The 16,962-nt window shown below is 44.3% G+C and overlaps 1 protein-coding gene across 1 annotated transcript in view; it reads right to left on the reverse strand.

The window, feature by feature from the left end:
• Positions 1–11,609, reverse strand: part of MCF2 (MCF.2 cell line derived transforming sequence) — a 71,766-nt gene extending 60,157 nt beyond the window's left edge. Inside the window, exon 1 of the mRNA XM_030306172.1 lies at positions 11,290–11,609. Coding sequence (XP_030162032.1) covers positions 11,290–11,340 — 51 coding nt within the window. The 5' untranslated portion in view covers positions 11,341–11,609. The remainder of the gene's footprint in view (positions 1–11,289) is intronic.
• Between the last annotated feature and the right edge of the window lie 5,353 nt (positions 11,610–16,962).

Here is a 16,962-nt window from a genome sequence, read left to right on the forward strand (position 1 = left end):
GGTGCACCAATGTTTCCCCCGTTTCCAGAATACGGACATGTAGGTGGTCAAGAAATAGTTGCTGAAAGAAAGACAAGCAGGGTGGGCGCCTGGGTGGCTCAGTCAGTTGAGCGTCTGACTCTTGATGTTCGCTCAGGTCATGATCTCACAGTTCACGGGATCGAGCCCCGCATCAGGGTGTTCGGTGACAGCACAGAGCCTGCTTGGGATTCTCTCCTTCCCTCTCTGCCCCTTACCCACTTGTGCTCTATCTTGAAATAAATAAACATTTTTTAAAAAGATAAGGAGGGGACTATGGAAAATTAGTGAGAGACAGAACAGTATGGCCCAACGTTAATAATGAACTACCATATATCAAATGCTTACTCTATGCCAAGTATTTTGCCAACATTATCATAGTTCCTCTTCATAATAACCATGTGAGGTAGTTAAGCTAGCGTCTTTTACAAATAAAGCAAGCGGGGGCGCCTGGGTGGCTCAGTTGGTTGAGCGTCCAACTTCAGCTCAGGTCATGATCTCACGGTTGGTGAGTTCGATAGCACAGAGCCTGCTTCAGATTCTCTGTCTCCGTCTCTCTTTTTCCCTCCCCTGCTCGCTCTCTCTCTCTCAAAAATAAATAAACATTAAAAAAAAAAAAAAAGACAGAAAGAAACTGAGGCTCAGAGAGTTTAACTTACCCCGGCTGGTGAAGTCTTAATCTATGCCTGCATCAGTGCTCTTTTTTTTTTTAATGTTTATTTTTGAGAGAGAGAGAGAGAGGCAAAGAGAGAGGGAGACAGAGAATCTGAAGTGGGCTCCTCACTGACAGAGGCACAGCCCAATATGGGGCTCCAACTCCCCAACCGGGAGATCATGACCTGAGCCGAAGTCGGACGCTTAACCCACTGAGCCACCCAGGTGCCCCGTAAGTCGGGGCTCTTAATCACTGTACGCTTCCCTATCTCTTCGAGACGTCCCGGTCAGGAAAGCTAGAGGAAAATGATGCTCGAGAGTGTAGCAACGGGAGATGGTGCTAGAAAGACAGGTAGATGCCAGATCAGGAAAGACCTTGGCTTTTTCGTGGAGGCAAGGGGCAGTGGAGCAACACGATCAGCATTTTAGAGGGATCACTTCAGCTTTAGGAAAGGACTAGATTTGGACAAGAGTGGAGGCAGACAGACGAGCTAGGAGGTGGGTACAGTAATCCAGGCCAGGGATGAGGAGTTTCTGAACCCCAGCAACAACAGCAGCAAGGAGGGTAGAATTTAGGAGGTGCGATCTGTGAGACAAGACAACGGAATATGGCTGAGAAGGAGAAGACTGAGCCAATCTCCAGGTTTCTGGGCATGGGTGGGTGCGTGGCACGACCCTCGCGGACATGGGGAACACAGGCAAAGCAGGGGTTTTTATGCAGGTTTTAAGGAAGGGATAAGATACGGATTCCCCATTCGCGGACAAGTTGGGTTGAAAGGGTCAGCGGGACATCCAGATGACGTCCATCAGACAGAAATGTGTACAAGTCCAGGGGGAAGGCGGTCGAACCTGGGAATCAGTACCAGCTCTACTGTGTTTTCTACGCTCAATTTGCTGTGACCCTAAACGTGCTCTAAAATATAAAGTCTATTAACAAAAAGAGGAACTTTCACTCAGGTTTAAGACCTAGACTCTTGGGAAATAAACATCTGAAACTGGGGATATTTTAAATTCAGTTTGAGGGGTGGCTGGCTAGCTTAGTCGGTGGAGCGTGAGACACCTGACGTCGGGGTTGTGAGTTTGAGCCCCACGCTGGGTGTAGAGGTTACTTAAAAATAAAATCCGTAAATACAACTTGAGACGGTGATAAAGCATCAACAGTTAAGTGGCCATGAGAACCAGAGCAAGGGAAGAGGACCGAGTGGGAGACTCACAAATAAGTGAAAGAAAAGAGGTCAAAATGAAATCAATAAATTAATCAATGATTATAAACAGACACAAATCGGGCTGGCTGTCCGACTCCGAACTCCCCCAGGTGGCCGTGCCTCTGCTACCCTCTCCCTTCAGGAGAGACTTCTTCCCCTCTCTCAGGTACTAAATGGTTATGTCCCCCAAAGTTTGTGCTGAAACCCAGCCCTCAATGTGAGGCTGGTAGGAGGAGAGGCCTTTGGGAGGTGCCTGGGTGATGAGAACGGAGCCATCATAAGGGGACTAGTGCCCTCTTAAAAGAGACCCCAGAGAGACCCCTCACCCCTCCTGGAACCTGCTTCAGATTCTGTGTCTCCCTCTCTCTGCCACCCTCCCCCGCTCCCACCGTGTCTCTCTCAAAAATAAAGATTTAAAAAAAAAAAAAAAAAAAGAACTGTGATCTTCCTCCATGACCTTGCCCTCCTAACACACAGCGATTAGTGGTGGGATGAAGTCCTGCCCTGGGATTTTTCACACCAGTGTTGAGGGAAGAACACTTTGAGGGTGCAGTTCCAGAGCTGCTGGTCGCTGTGAACCTGCTGGAGAAAACTTACTTCAAAGCACGCAGCTAACATGCGTATAGGACCAGAAGCAGAGACAGAGTCCCAACGATGCCTCTATGATGTACATAGTGTGTATTTTATGTTAAACATGGCACGTACTTCCTATAGTTATCATAAGAATTAAATTAAATAATGAACACAGAGGAACTTTGTTAAGCCCTAAAAAAAAGAAGATAGGCTTTAAATTTTACCTTGCATTCTTGGATCTAAAGACAAGTAGGCTTAGGTAGAAAACTTCCAGGATATTGATAAAGGCTTGCTTTTTTTTTTTTTTTTTTCATGTGTTTAAATTCAAGTTAGTTAACATACATTGCTGTATTGGGTTCTTTTAAGTTTTTTAATTGACTTAGGGAGAGAGAGAGAGCGCGCGCGCGCAGGGGAGGGGCAGAGAGAATCCCAATTCTCCCTCGATGCAGGGCTCGATCCCACCACCTTGGGATCCCAACCTGAACGGAAATCAAGAGTTGGATGCTTAACCGCCTGAGCCACCCAGGGGCTCTGATAAAGGCCTGCTTAAAGGGGAGACTCTGACAGAGCCTTAGGAGAACTCCAGACCTATTTTTACATTTTTTTTTTAATGTTTATTATTTTTGAGAGAGACACACACAGAGCGCGAGCAGGCCAAGGGCAGAGAGGGAGACACAGACTCCAAAGCAGGCTCCAGGCTTCGAGCTGTCAGCACAGAGCCCGACGCGGGGCTTGAACTCACAGACCTCGAGATCGTGACCTGAGCCGAAGTTAGTTGCTTAACCAACTGAGTCACCCAGGCGCCCCTCTGGGCCTATTTTTAGATAGAAAGCATAGATTCTAGTTCGATGCCATTTTTTTTTTTTTTAATTTTTTTTTTAAACGTTTATTTATTTTTAGGACAGCGAGAGACAGAGCATGAATGGGGGAGGGGCAGAGAGAGAGGGAGACACAGAATCGGAAACAGGCTCCAGGCTCTGAGCCATCAGCCCAGAGCCCGACGCGGGGCTCGAACTCATGGACCGCGAGATCGTGACCTGGCTGAAGTCGGACGCTTAACCGACTGCGCCACCCAGGCGCCCCTCGATGCCATTTGCTTTAGGAGTTAAGCCTCTCCTTCTTCTTCACACGGGTAAGTTCCCAAAACCATTATACTTTCCTGCCTTGACCCAGCTGCCTTTCCACTTTTTTTTTTTTCTTTCAGATGGAACTGAAAGCACCCGGCCTCTGTCAACACTTACGGCAAAATGTGTTTTGTTCTTTCATGGACCCTAGGTTGATCTGGTCTCATCATCTTTTTCTCTCGGACTTTCCTTAACACCATAGTCTCTGGTATCACATAGGAAATCTCTAGGTGGCCCTAAGCCTGACCAACTTAAAGCCATTGGTCTCTAGCCTGCCACGCCCGGGAGAGCAAGGTTGTCCCAGCACCTAGGTCCGAGGTCCATCACACGGCAGGGAACAAAGGAGAGAGGAGAGAAAAAGCAGAATCATGGTCTATAGAATCCACAGGGAAGCAAATCCAGGCAGGGTTTGGGGGTGCTCCGCTGCTTAAAAGTCAGGGATGTTATGTAGCTATTATTTTTAACATTTTAACCATCTCATTTATTTTTTTTTCTAAATTCTTTTTTCCAACGTTTATTTATTTTTGGGACAGAGAGAGACAGAGCATGAACAGGGGAGGGGCAGAGAGAGAGGGAGACACAGAATATGAAACAGGCTCCAGGCTCTGAGCCATCAGCCCAGAGCCCGATGCGGGACTCGAACTCCCGGACCGCGAGATCGTGACCTGGCTGAAGTCGGACGCCCAACCGACTGCGCCACCCAGGCGCCCCTTAACCATCTCATTTAACTGTCTCATTTACTTATTTATTTCTTCATCTATTTATTTATTTAAGTGATCTCTTACACCCAACGCAGGCCTTGAACTCACGACCCCAAGACCGAGAGTCGCACGCTCTTCCCGTTTATGGAATCAGTCATCGCCTATATTTGACAAAGTGGTTTGCCCCAAACATGGACACCCGGAAAAAAAATCCTTCTAAAGAGAATTCTACATTCTAATCATATCATGCTTAAGGAAAACTTCCTGATTATTCTGCCATACATTGTCCTTCCTTAATTCCTTCAAAATGTTTAGGGATTCACTTGTGGCCAAAAGCCCACAAAAAGTAGCATTTTTAAAGAAAAATTGTATCAAGGATGAAAACTTCAGTTATTGCCTGCATACTTGCATTTCCAGTGTTTTTCATGATGGGATAGGTAGAGAATCTTTATTTCGCGATCACACAGATTGTCCTGGAACACACGGGCTCCGTTAAACTAACAGCTACTCTCAAATTTAAAAGCCATTTAGAGGAATAAATCCATCTGACCGGTTGGTTATTTATTTATTTTTTTTAGAAAACGAAATCACACAGTTCAGACCACGTGTATGGTTTGTATCCCTCCCACCCATTGAATCCCCTGTGCCAATCGGATAGACTGGAGTTTTTGATCCCGGTCCCATTTACTTTCCCAACCTAAAAAGGTGCTTGCCATATTTGTCTAGTTACAGCAAATCCATAACCTCGCATGAATGACTCCGTTTCATAACTCTCTCGAGCAAACACTTACATACGTGCAGCACAAAGAATTCCGAAAATGAGATTGTACAGCCTTGTAGGGTAACAGACGGTAGCTACCCTTGCCCCGAGCACAGTAGAACTTATAGAAGCATCCAATCACTGTGTTGCACGCCTGAAACTAACATGACACTGTGCGTCAACTATATTCGAACACAAACATTTTTAAACTTTTTTTAAAAGTTTATTTACTTATTTTGAGAGGAGGGGGAGGGGCAGAGAGAGAAGGAGAGAGAGGATCCCAAGCAGGCTCCCTGCTGATAGCATAGAGGCCAATGCAAGGGCTCGAACTCACACGCCATGAGATCATGCCCTGAACCAAAACCAAGAGTCAGACACTTAACCGACTGAGCCACCCAGGCGCCCCAAAACTTTTTAAAATACACACACACACACACACACACACACACACACATTCATGTATGTTTTGGACCTCTGAAGGCCTTATGGTAAGGGAAAGGAGACTGACTAGTTGGCCATGGGTGAGAATGTCGCTTTTTACTGAAAGCCTTTTATAAGAATCATGATCACCATGAGCATAATTACGATACTGTGCTGAGTGCATACATTAGATTCTATTCTTATCCTTATTTCACAACTGGAGAACTTGCCTGTGGTAGGCTGAATAATCACTCCCCAAAGATGCCCACATCTTAATCCCTGGAACTTGTAAATATATTACCTTATAAAGCAAAAGGGACTTTATAAATATGAGGAAGTCAAGGGTCTTGAGATGGGGAGATAATCCTGGACTCTTGCAGTGGGAACAATGTAATCACAAAGATCCTTACTAGACGAAGAGTGAGGCAGGAGAGTCAGAGAAGATGTGACATGAGAAGCCCAGGGCAGGGATGCAGGGCCGAGAGCCAAGGAAGGTGGGCGGTTCTAGAACCTGGAAAAGTCAAGGAAGTGGATTCTCCTCCAGAGTTTCCAGAAGGAACGCTGCCCTACGAACACCTTTCTTTTAGCCCAGTGAGACTCATTTTGGACTTCTGATCCCAGAACTGTTAACAGAATACATTTGTGTTGTTTCGAGCTGCTAAGTTTGTGGTAAGTTGTTACAGCAGCAAAAGGGAAGTAATACACTGAGGTTGTGGGAGGTTAGCAATTTTCCAAAAACTTCTAGCTTGTAAGTGGCAGAATGAAAACCCAGATTCACCCGGGGCGCCTGGGTGGCTCAGTGGGTTAAGCGTCTGACTTCGGCTCAGGTCATGATCTCACGGTCCATGGGTTCGAGCCCCGCGTCGGGCTCTGTGCTGACAGCTCAGAGCCTGGAGCCTGCTTCGGATTCTGTGTCTCCCTCTCTCTCTGCCCCTTCCCTGTTCACACTCTGTCTCTCTCTGTCTCTCAAAAATAAACAAACATTAGAAATTTTAAAAAATTTTTAAAAAAAGCCACATTCCCCTGACTCTTAAACAGGCTATGATTGAAAAATAAAGAGTATTTTCATTTCAGCTTTCCTTCCTCTGGAGAAACTCCTAATGGACAGAAAAAGGAGCAACAGGAGGAATCTGGGGAAGCGTGGCAACGATGGTACAAGGATCGGGTTCAAGGTCAAGAGTCTAAACCTGAAACCCAAAACAAAGGTGACCAATGTGAATGCCTACCATGTGTTAGGGGAAGAATGGAAACACGTGAAGTAGGCAGGATTTCATCAAAACACAGCCTGAAGGAGGTGGAAAATGGCAACTCACACTCTTCCCAGATGATGAGTAGTCACCGGAAATGGTGGGGATTATGGTGAACTGGAGAGCATTGGGGGGGGGGGGCACCACTAGTCAGTTTCAGCTAAATGTCAGGTGGAAAGGTGGGCTTTGCCAAATCTTCAATTTCTCAAAAGAAGCCAGAAATCCAGAGTTGTGTGAAACGTCAGGATTTTTAAAGATGGGAAACAAGTTCAAAGTCTGTTGAAACACTGTATGACCTAAACAGAACACATCTTTGGACTACCAGCTTGTGACCTGTGACCTAAAGCTTCATGTCATCTGAACACGGGTAGGTATCAATATATGCTCCTCTCTCTGTGATCGCTGGCTAGGAGAATCTCGACGGGACAGAGCCCTAGAGAAATTTTAACCAGAAAGGCCATATGGATTTAAGACCAGGTTGCAGATGTTTGACTATGAGCATACACATAGGGAGAGAGAGTGCTTTTTCTCTATACAGTATGCACACATTTGCCTAAAAGTTTCAAGATAATCCATTTTAAAACTATTGTTTATTTTTTAAGTTTATTTTATTTTCAGACAGGGAGCGAGCGTGCACAAGCAGGGGAGGGGCAGAGAGCGAGAGAATCCCAAGGAGGCTCCGCACTGTCAGTGCAGAGCCCGACTGCGGGGCTCAAACTCAGAAACCACAAGATCACGACCGGAGCTCAAATCAAGAGTCGGATGTTTCACTGAGCCCCCCTCCAGGCGCCCCAAAACTAGTGTTTAAATGAACAAACAGCATATCACCTATCATAACTAGTATCAGACGCACATATCTTACAGCAAAGATAACCCAAGACCATTGAGCTTTTCCATTTCTGTTTGGGGATACTACATTTCTAAATTCTTTGGTATGCTGCTTTAAGAATCCCTAATCTTTATGGTTATATAAACATGAAAAAGCACAATTTCTATTTTCTCCACAAACCCCAGATTGTAAAACTATAAATAGTGTTTGAGAGCCTGTCAAAAGAGCAAAGCGATGTGGCCAAAGGTCAGCCTTATTTTATTTTGTTTTTATTTTTATTAAAAAAAAAAAAAAAAGCCAGCATGGGAGAAGAAACGGCATTGCTTTTAGCTTCTTGCGGGCATTTTTTTTTTTTTTTGGAGTTTCAACATGTGACTGCTTAAAGGCACCTCCGTAGAATGAACATGCTGACATTTCTCCAGTCACTATGCGCGACACGCCCCCCTCCCCCCCCCCCGCCCCCGCAACAGATCTCTCTGGTTCTTCCAGTTAATGGGCACAGAATTAGCTCGCTCGCTCTCTCACCTTTCCTTCCTAGAGAAGATCTGCTCCCTTCTCCTCATGCCTACCCTCAAATTCCACAGCTACATAGCCTTATAGCAGTAAGGACAGCAAGAACAACAAAAGGCATACACTCGGACGCATCATCTCGCTCCTGAAGTCTGGAAATTAACCTCGCCTAAATCCTTTGTGTAGTACCAAAGAGAGGCAATTCATACACCCTGTATACACTTGTCTGTGATTCTGTACTTATTTCTTTTAAAATGTTCAGGGGCGCCCGGGGGGCTCAGTCGGTTAAGTATCTGATTCTTGATTGTGGCTCAGGTCATGAACTCACGGTTTGTGGGCTCGAGCCCCATGTAGGGCTCCACGATGACAGTGCAGAGCCTGCTTGGGATTCTTTCTCTCTCTCTCTCTCTCTCCTCTCTCCCCTCTCTTCTCTCTGCCCCTACCCCACTGGTGCTTGCTCTCTTTCTCCCTCTCTTAAATAAACTTGGGGAAAAAAATGTTTAAAGTGCGTTATACATCGCAAAAGTTTGGTTACGTTACGATAAAACAACTTCTATTCCTACAGACTTTCTCCGTTTTTTAATCTCTAAGGCAAAGCAATGCAGTAACACTAAGACGGAACCCTTGACTGAAAGCCTATTACAGATGTGCGAGGCTTGGTACACACATTACCTAGTGAACCCCCATAACACTGCGGTCAAGTAGCTTTTACGGCCTTTTTCGGATGCACAACCGAAGCACAGAGCAGTGCAGTAACTTGTCCAGGGTTCAGCCAGTGAGCAGGGGCACCCAGGCCCTGAATCCTCAGGGAGAGCTCTTTCTAAGACACAGAACACTTTTCAGTGTTACACAGGCTGAATGCATACTGACACTTGCTGCCTGGCGTTCAGGAATCACTTGACCCGAACATCTAACAGAATGGGACAAATATTAATGGTCAAAAGAAACTGGGGGAAAGAATCTGGCATCATGGAGACCATTGAACAGAGGCTGCTCTAATCCAATAGCCTAACAGAATAGAACGCTCAGGCGTGGCCATGTGATTGACCTTGATACGGTCCGAACTACCTCTTCAGAATACACCGAGGACAATTTCATGACTTCAGGTACGGAGAAGAATTTCCAGCGTCATGAACAAATTCCACACTGTTCTCCCATACCGCGCCCTTACAGAGTACAGAAAGTAGGAGTGACTCTGCAGACCTCCAAGTAACTTGCCACATGACCTCAGGGGCAGAAGAGTCGTGGGCAACAGTCCTTCCTTGACGTCTGTCCTTCTCGTCACTTATCTGTTATCATGCCCTCCCTCCCACTTGGCCACAGTCATTGCAATTTCCACCAAGTAACCCATTTAATCTTCTCTCTGGACTTTAAATCCACTGTCCCATCCTCTCAGGTGCTACTTATATCACAGTCTCCAAAATCAGCCCAACTCCAGAGATCCTGCAAGGTCAAACCGCTGTGTCACCGGTGAGTTTCACATTTTTTACCCTGGTCAAGCCAACCCATGTAAACAGAACAAATGCGACTTCCACTAGAGTTCTGGGCTTCTGACTTAATCCAATAAATTGCATTTCAAGACATTGATCCCTAGGGGCCACTTGAAAGAATTCATTTAAGAGAAGAATGGAGGAGAGAAACAAAGAAAGGTAATAGAAACCTACGTTCTTGCTTAAGGTCCAAACCAATATTCATTTCCTTCATGAAGCCATCCACCTGGAAGTTCTTTGGTAAGAGTTAGTTATGAACATGTCCTCCCTTCTCGAAATAGATTGAGAGCTCTTTCAGTGCAACAGTCACGCCATAGTTACCTTGGCGAAACCTATACTGTGTGTAACGCAGTAGTCTATTGGTCTACTACTAGGTATATGTAGTCAATGAGTGCGCATGTCCTGAATTCACTTGTGTGTCTATTAACGTAGGTGCGTATACACGAAACTAAATTTGTCACCGACAAAATATCTGTGTACATAAAGGAATCGGGAACTTTCCGGAAGCTTAAGCCAGTTACTTCTGATAACAAAAGTACCGATGCCAGCTGCCCCTGATGCCACGAAGCACGTACAAAGACATTTCTTGCACACTACAAATTGTCGGGTCTGAAACTATTTATTCCCAAAGTACAAAATCATGTGTAGAGCTAAAGATACACAATTTTGTCAAAATAGAAAGATTCATAACCTAAACTATAATTTAAACTACATCATTCTGTGCTAAGACCTTGAGTAGAAAATAAAGCATTTACTCACCCATTGAAGTTAACACTCCTTCAACCACAATAAAACTCTTACTGGTTTAGTTTCCTTATCTTACTTTTGATTCCAGATGTCATTTTTCTTCCTAAGGCTGATTTTTACTTTCTCATGTTTGTGTGTTGTCTTGATTTTTTTCAACGAGCAAGGATTGTATTTTAAATCCTAACATCGGTAACATTAACTTTTCAAAGAAAAAGAGTGACATTTAAAACCTTGTTGATGACCAGATATTAAATTAGTGTTATTTCACATACCCCCAAAATACAGCTAAACGTCACTTAAGAAATTTGCTGGGAATTTAGTACACAAGTGAACCAATGAAGGGAAAAATTTACTTAGAAAAGTGTTTGAAACCTATTGAATGGAGAGATTTCTAAATTCTAGTCTATAATAAAAATCAAGTCACTTCTTTTCCTTAAAAAAAAAAAGTTGTCAACAGGCTAGAATTCTGCATCTTTAAAGTTTGAATTTGGAAGACAATTGCAATCAAGTCATCAGATTTCAAGTCATCAGACTTTTAAAATTTTTCACTGGAACAGTAAGTGACACCCAGGAAGGGCTGCCTTTTCAAACGCTGATGAAGTCAGCTCCAGACCTGTCCATGATATCACACTCTACTTGACCATGGTGAAAGGATGAATCCTTTTGTTAGATATTATCTTAACTCGCGATTTAAAGCTACTCTGCCAAACGATTCAAAACTGCTCACATGGCCTTCGACAAATAACACGCCTGACGATGTTTCCTCATAAACTTGATCACATTTAGATTTTGAAATTGCATTCAACCTCCTTGACTCCTTTATGTTTCCCTATGTCAAGATCACAGTGATCGCATCAATGCAATTCATGCAAACACAAGTCTCCGTTCTCTCTCCATCTGTCCTTTAAAAGCCTCATTCGGCAGCAGTTTGTGCTATAGCACCATGCCGCAGCATCCCTGCACTTGAACTTGGGAATATAGGCTTTCCAGGACCGCAGGCAGAGCCCTTACCGCATTCCTTCTGAACCTCATCTTGCCTCTCGGGGGAGTTGCCTCTGCCATCTCGCCTATACACAATAACACTCTTCTTCTCCAGTTGTCAGTGCAACACGGATGAAATATGAGCTGCTTCTTGGGTAGTATTTAAAAACGGCAGCCAAAAATCTCTATCAAACAAAGCTACCGTAGCTGCTTCCATTACCAGCGTGGCAGCACAGCAAAAACACCCACTCTTCCTGATTAGTCAGCTGACGAGCCTTCCCGGCTGCTCATTGTGATTCAGAGTTGACACATTCCCCCAATTACTTAGCCAGATTGAACCTCATGGATTAGCTCCTGCCGGACCGCTGAAGATGAGGCATGTCCTAAGAGTGGAGAAAGGGGGAAAAAAAAAAATGACTCTCTCCTAGGGGCTTGATGGGACTGGCTTTCTCCTCTACGCAGTTTGATTTTTAAGGTGGAATGCTGAGAATCTCTGTGAAGGTAGTATTAACGGATACCCTTGTTCTTGTCCTACCCTGATCCGTAACTGAAAATTCACTCCAGGTTTGTTGTTGTTGTTGTTGTTATGGTTAAATGCTATTCTGAGTTTAAGCCTTGTGACAGGTTACCGGTTGGTGGAATGTTGTCTTGATGATAATCTAGAAAGAACACACAAACTTTCTAATAATGGATAGGCTTCTCTCCCAGACTGACATTTCCCCCAATTGTACAAACGGAAAATAATCTTGTTTCCCATCATTAAAAAGTATAACCTGACCGCAGTTTATTTTGGAATTTACGAATTAAGGTCTTCAAATTGACTTGTGTAATTATTTCATAGATGTTTAAGGTAACATACCAAAGACAGTTCACCTTATCTTTTCAGTGGCAATTTTCGCCAGAAATCCTTTTTGCTGACTCCAACTTTTGCTCTCGAAATTAGCTTGTATTCAGTATTTATCTTTAATGCAAACAGTGCCCAATGGCTACTAATGGTTGGGATGTAATTAACGTGCTGGGTTTTTTTTTTTTTTTTAATTTTTTTTTTTTTTCAACGTTTATTTATTTTTGGGACAGAGAGAGACAGAGCATGAATGGGGGAGGGGCAGAGAGAGAGGGAGATACAGAATCGGAAACAGGCTCCAGGCTCTGAGCCATCAGCCCAGAGCCCGACGCGGGGCTCGAACTCACGGACCGCGAGATCGTGACCTGGCTGAAGTCAGACGCTTAACCGACTGCGCCACCCAGGCGCCCCACGTGCTGGGTTTTTAAAAAATGTTTACTTATTTATTTTTGACAGGGACACTTGGGTGGCTCAGTCCGACTTTGGCTCAAGTCACGATCTCACAGTTCGTGAGTTCGAGCCCCGCGTCAGGCTCTGTGCTGACAGCTCAGAGCCCGGAGCCTGCTTCGGATTCTGTGTCTCCCTCTCTCTCTGTCCCTCCCCCACTCACGCTCTATCTGTGTGTGTCTCTCTCTCTCTCTCTCAAAAATAAACATTAAAAAAAATATTTTTGAGAGAGAGACAGAGAGAGAGAGAAGGAGGGAGGGGCAGAGACAGGGAGACAGAAAATCCCAAGCAGGCTCTGTGCTGTCAGTGCAGACCCCGACATGGGGCTCGATCTCACAAATCATGAGATCACAAACTGAGCCTAAATCAAGAGCTGGAAGCTTAGCCGACTGAGCCGCCCAAGCACCCCTGTAATGAATGTGCTCTTGAGTATGGGTGTAGAAACTATACCACAAGCAGAAACATTTAACCTGTTAAAAAGAAACAACACCTAAGGTAATCTATAGCCGGTCATACGTCTTCATCACCTGGGCCCCCAATCTTGCCCAGCGCCATCACTTTGGCAGTAAAGAGAATGAAGGAACCCTGCGTGCCAAGGTCTGTGCTGAACAGGGTTCACACTTCCCCACTGAAAGATCATCCCTAGGAAAGCAGAAAGGGGAGCTACACCTCCCAAGAAACAAGTCATTTCTGCTCCGTTGACTTGCAACCAACAGCATGAAGACCAAATCTGATATTTCTCGTTTAGAAAAAAACAAACAAACAAACAAACAACCCTCTGTTCCAAGTGGCCTATTTGATTAATAAAAATAAAACCTTAAAAAACTGATGCTATGTGCCAAACGGTCACTCAACGAAGATTAATTTAATCAAGCAGATTGTTTTGGCCAAAAGAAAAAAAGCTGGGCTGGGTAATAAAAAGTGTTTTATTGTAACAAGTGCTATATTAAGTAGAAAAGAATTGTAAACTGAAATCTCGTCAACAAGCGCAAGGACAGATCCTAAAAGGCCAGAGCAAGGTCAACAGCTTTGACTTGACTTTGCCCCATTGACACGGCTCAATAGTATACACCAGGCAGATTTATGCTCTCCAAAGGAATTTTACCTTTAAAAAAACCCAAAAAACAAAAAACACTTAAGGGGCGCCTGGGTGGCTCTGTCGGTTAAGTGTCCGACTTTGGCTCATGTCATGATCTCACAGTTCATGGGTTCAAGCCCAGAGTTGGGCTCTGTGCTGTCAGCTCGGAGCCTGGAACCCACTTGGGATTCTGTGTCTCCTTCTGTCTCTGCCCCTCCCCCTGTCGCGCTGTCTCTCTGTCTCTCAAAAATACACATTAAAAAAATTAAAAAAAAATTTTTTTTTGTCTATCCACAAGCCATCTGGAAAATGATAGAAAGCAGCAGGTGGAAAGTGCAACAACTGAAGTTCATGACAATTCAATTCTTGCTCCGCCTCTTTTAGTTACTTAGATATTTGACCTTGGATTTCACACAAAACCTTTCCTGAGTGTGTATATCGACGTAATTCCCTCAGCTATGAGACAATTATAATGATACCTGCCTGCAGTACTTAGTCAGGAAACAGAATGACCATTACTTAATAAATGTGAACACTTGAAAAAGCAAAAATATATTACATGAAATCAAGGCTTTGCTATTTTATTTCAGTCACGTGTATGAATTTGGTATTCTTCTCTCCATTGCTTACAGTTAAACACTTCTGTTAAAGAAATAAACAAAAAAAAAAACCCACTTGGCTGATTGGCTCAAGATGAAGAATCATTCAAGCTGGGTATGAACAGAATCTCATGCATTTTACCATGTGAGTGCCAGTAGATTTCTTACGCTCATTGGCTAGGTTAGTACAGGAAAAGGTACACCGGTCAAGAAGTCCAACAACTTAGATCTCTGGCTTGCCTTCGCCACTAAATCAACTTCCTCCGGTGAGAGTGGCCTCCCATGTCAGTGGGGAGACGAAGATTTCTGATGATGGATGATGCTGGACTCTCAAAGAAAAGAATGTATTGGGGGCGCCCGGGGGGCTCAGTCGGCTGGAGCATCCTCCGACTTTGGCTCAGGTCACGATCTCGCGGTTCGTGGGATCCAGCCCCACGTTGGGCTCTGTGCTCCGAGCGTGGAGCTTGCTTGGGATTCTGGGTCTCCCTCTGTCTCTGCCCCTCCCCCACTCATGCTCGGTCTCTCAATAATAAACATTAAATATACACACACACACACACACACACATATTGATTCCCAGCTACTCTGGTCTGATAGAGGAGGTTAACCGCACGGTACTTCTACAGACAGCCCCAATCTTGCCAGCTAGGTAGTCTACGGGTCCCACACTGCCCTCCTCTTCTATGAAGAAGGGTCTGACAATGCCACCGCACCCACGTGAGCCTAGTGATGTGAAAGATCACCCAGGCTGTGAGCAGGACTGCAGCTCTCATGTTTTTCTCTTAGGGAAACTGTTTTCTCCATCTGGGTCTTGGGAAGCTAGGGGCTAGAATCCAACAGGGGAGCTAAGTTCTATTACTGTTGAGTCACTGCCCTACTCTATCCCAGGGGAGGAAATGTCTTAGAAAGACACATCAAAATGTTAACACATCAAAATGTTAAAAAGTGGGAGCACCTGGGTGGCTCAGCAGGTTAAGGTTCTGACTCTTGATATCGGCCCAGGCTGTGATCTCAAGGTGGTGAGTTCAAGCCCCGCATCGGGCTCACCGTAGTCAGCACAGAGCCCACTTCAGATCTTCTGTCCCCTTCTCTCTCTGCCCCTCTCCCGCTCGTGCTCGCTCTCAAAAATGAATAAAACATTAAAAAAAAAAAAGTATCTGCAGAATGCATTGGTACTTACTGAGGTTTTTTTTTAATTTTTTAATGTTTATTTATTTTTGAGAGAGAGAGAGACAGAGACAGAGTGCAAGCGGGGGAGGGGCAGAGAAAGAAGGAGACACAGAATCCGAAGCAGGCTCCAGGCTCCGAGCTGTCAGCACAGAGCGCAACGTGGGGCTCGAACTCACAAACTGTGAGATCACGACCTGAGCCAAAGTCGGATGCTCAACCGAGCCAACCAGGCACCCCAGTACTTACTGAGATTTTCTGAAGAGAAATTTTGAGAGAAGACCATGTATCCAATCTTCGATCAAGAATAATGGTAAACCGGGAGTCAGATCCATTTTGCCTGCAAGATAAGAAGAAATCATGTTTTGCTTAGTAACTACCCAAATTTGCTAGGTATGTCCTTAATTCTGACTGTTTCATTTACATTTGCTGTCTCAGCTAAAGATAAATTTATTTGGATTGGGAAAGCTATCACAAAGCGCTACACGGGAAAACCAGTTTAATTCCATGTTCCACCACTCAATATTGAAAATTTCTTTTTCGGCACTAATGTCATTCTTTTTTTTTTTTTTTTTTTTTTTTTTAGGTTTATTTTGAAAGAGAGAGAGAATGTACTATCAAGCACAGAGCCCAGTGCAAGGCTCAATCCCACAAACCGTGAGATTATGACCTGAGCCAAAATCAAGAGTCAGATGCTTAATCGACTAAGCCACCCAGGTGCCCCTAATGTCATTCTTTTAAATAGTCAAGGGATAGCATAATGCAAATAGGTCACTAGGATAAATTTGGCATAGTGCAATCCTGGGTGTGGGAAAACTTTATAGACAGCTGTCCTTCATTACATCAGATTTAACTTTTCATGGCAATCCATCAAGAGCCCATGATCCATCCATCCATCCATCCATCCATCCACTCACTCAGAAAAACACTGTTAAATACAGGTTTCTATCCTGTCTGTGCCTTTAGAGGAGGAAGTTTAACGAATGTTTTATTTGCCCTAAAAAGACCACTTTTAGGCTTTAAGGGGTACACTATAAATTTAGTTTTCTGTGATTTTGACTTTCGTTCATGAGACTCTTCATATTTTTACCATTGTAGACTTGTGCCCTCTTAGTCTTCAGGGTTAATAAGTGGAAAATGTTTCCTTTAAAAATCTGTTTTTGGGGGAAAGTGGGTGATGGGCATGGAGGAGGGCACCTGTTGGGACGAGCACTGGGTGTTGTATGGAAACCAACTTGACAATAAATTTCACATTTAAACAAACAAACAAACAAACAAACAAAATCTGTTTTGGGGGTACCTGGGTGGCTCAGTCGGTTAAGTGTCCGACTCGACTTCAGCTCAGGTCATAATCTCACGGTTCATGAGTTCAAGCCCCGCATCCAGCTCTGTGCTGACAGCACTGAAACTGCTTGGGATTCTCTCTTTCTTTCTCTCAAAGTACATAAATAAACTTTTAAAAAAATAAATAAAAATTTGTTTTCAACCTAAATACAATCTTTCAGGCAGCTTTGGAAACTTACCCTCACTCTTGGCTAGGAAGATTTCCTTTTAGGCAAATCGAAGGC

This window comes from Lynx canadensis, chromosome X (assembly GCF_007474595.2).
Source record: "Lynx canadensis isolate LIC74 chromosome X, mLynCan4.pri.v2, whole genome shotgun sequence".
Taxonomy (NCBI): domain Eukaryota; kingdom Metazoa; phylum Chordata; class Mammalia; order Carnivora; family Felidae; genus Lynx; species Lynx canadensis.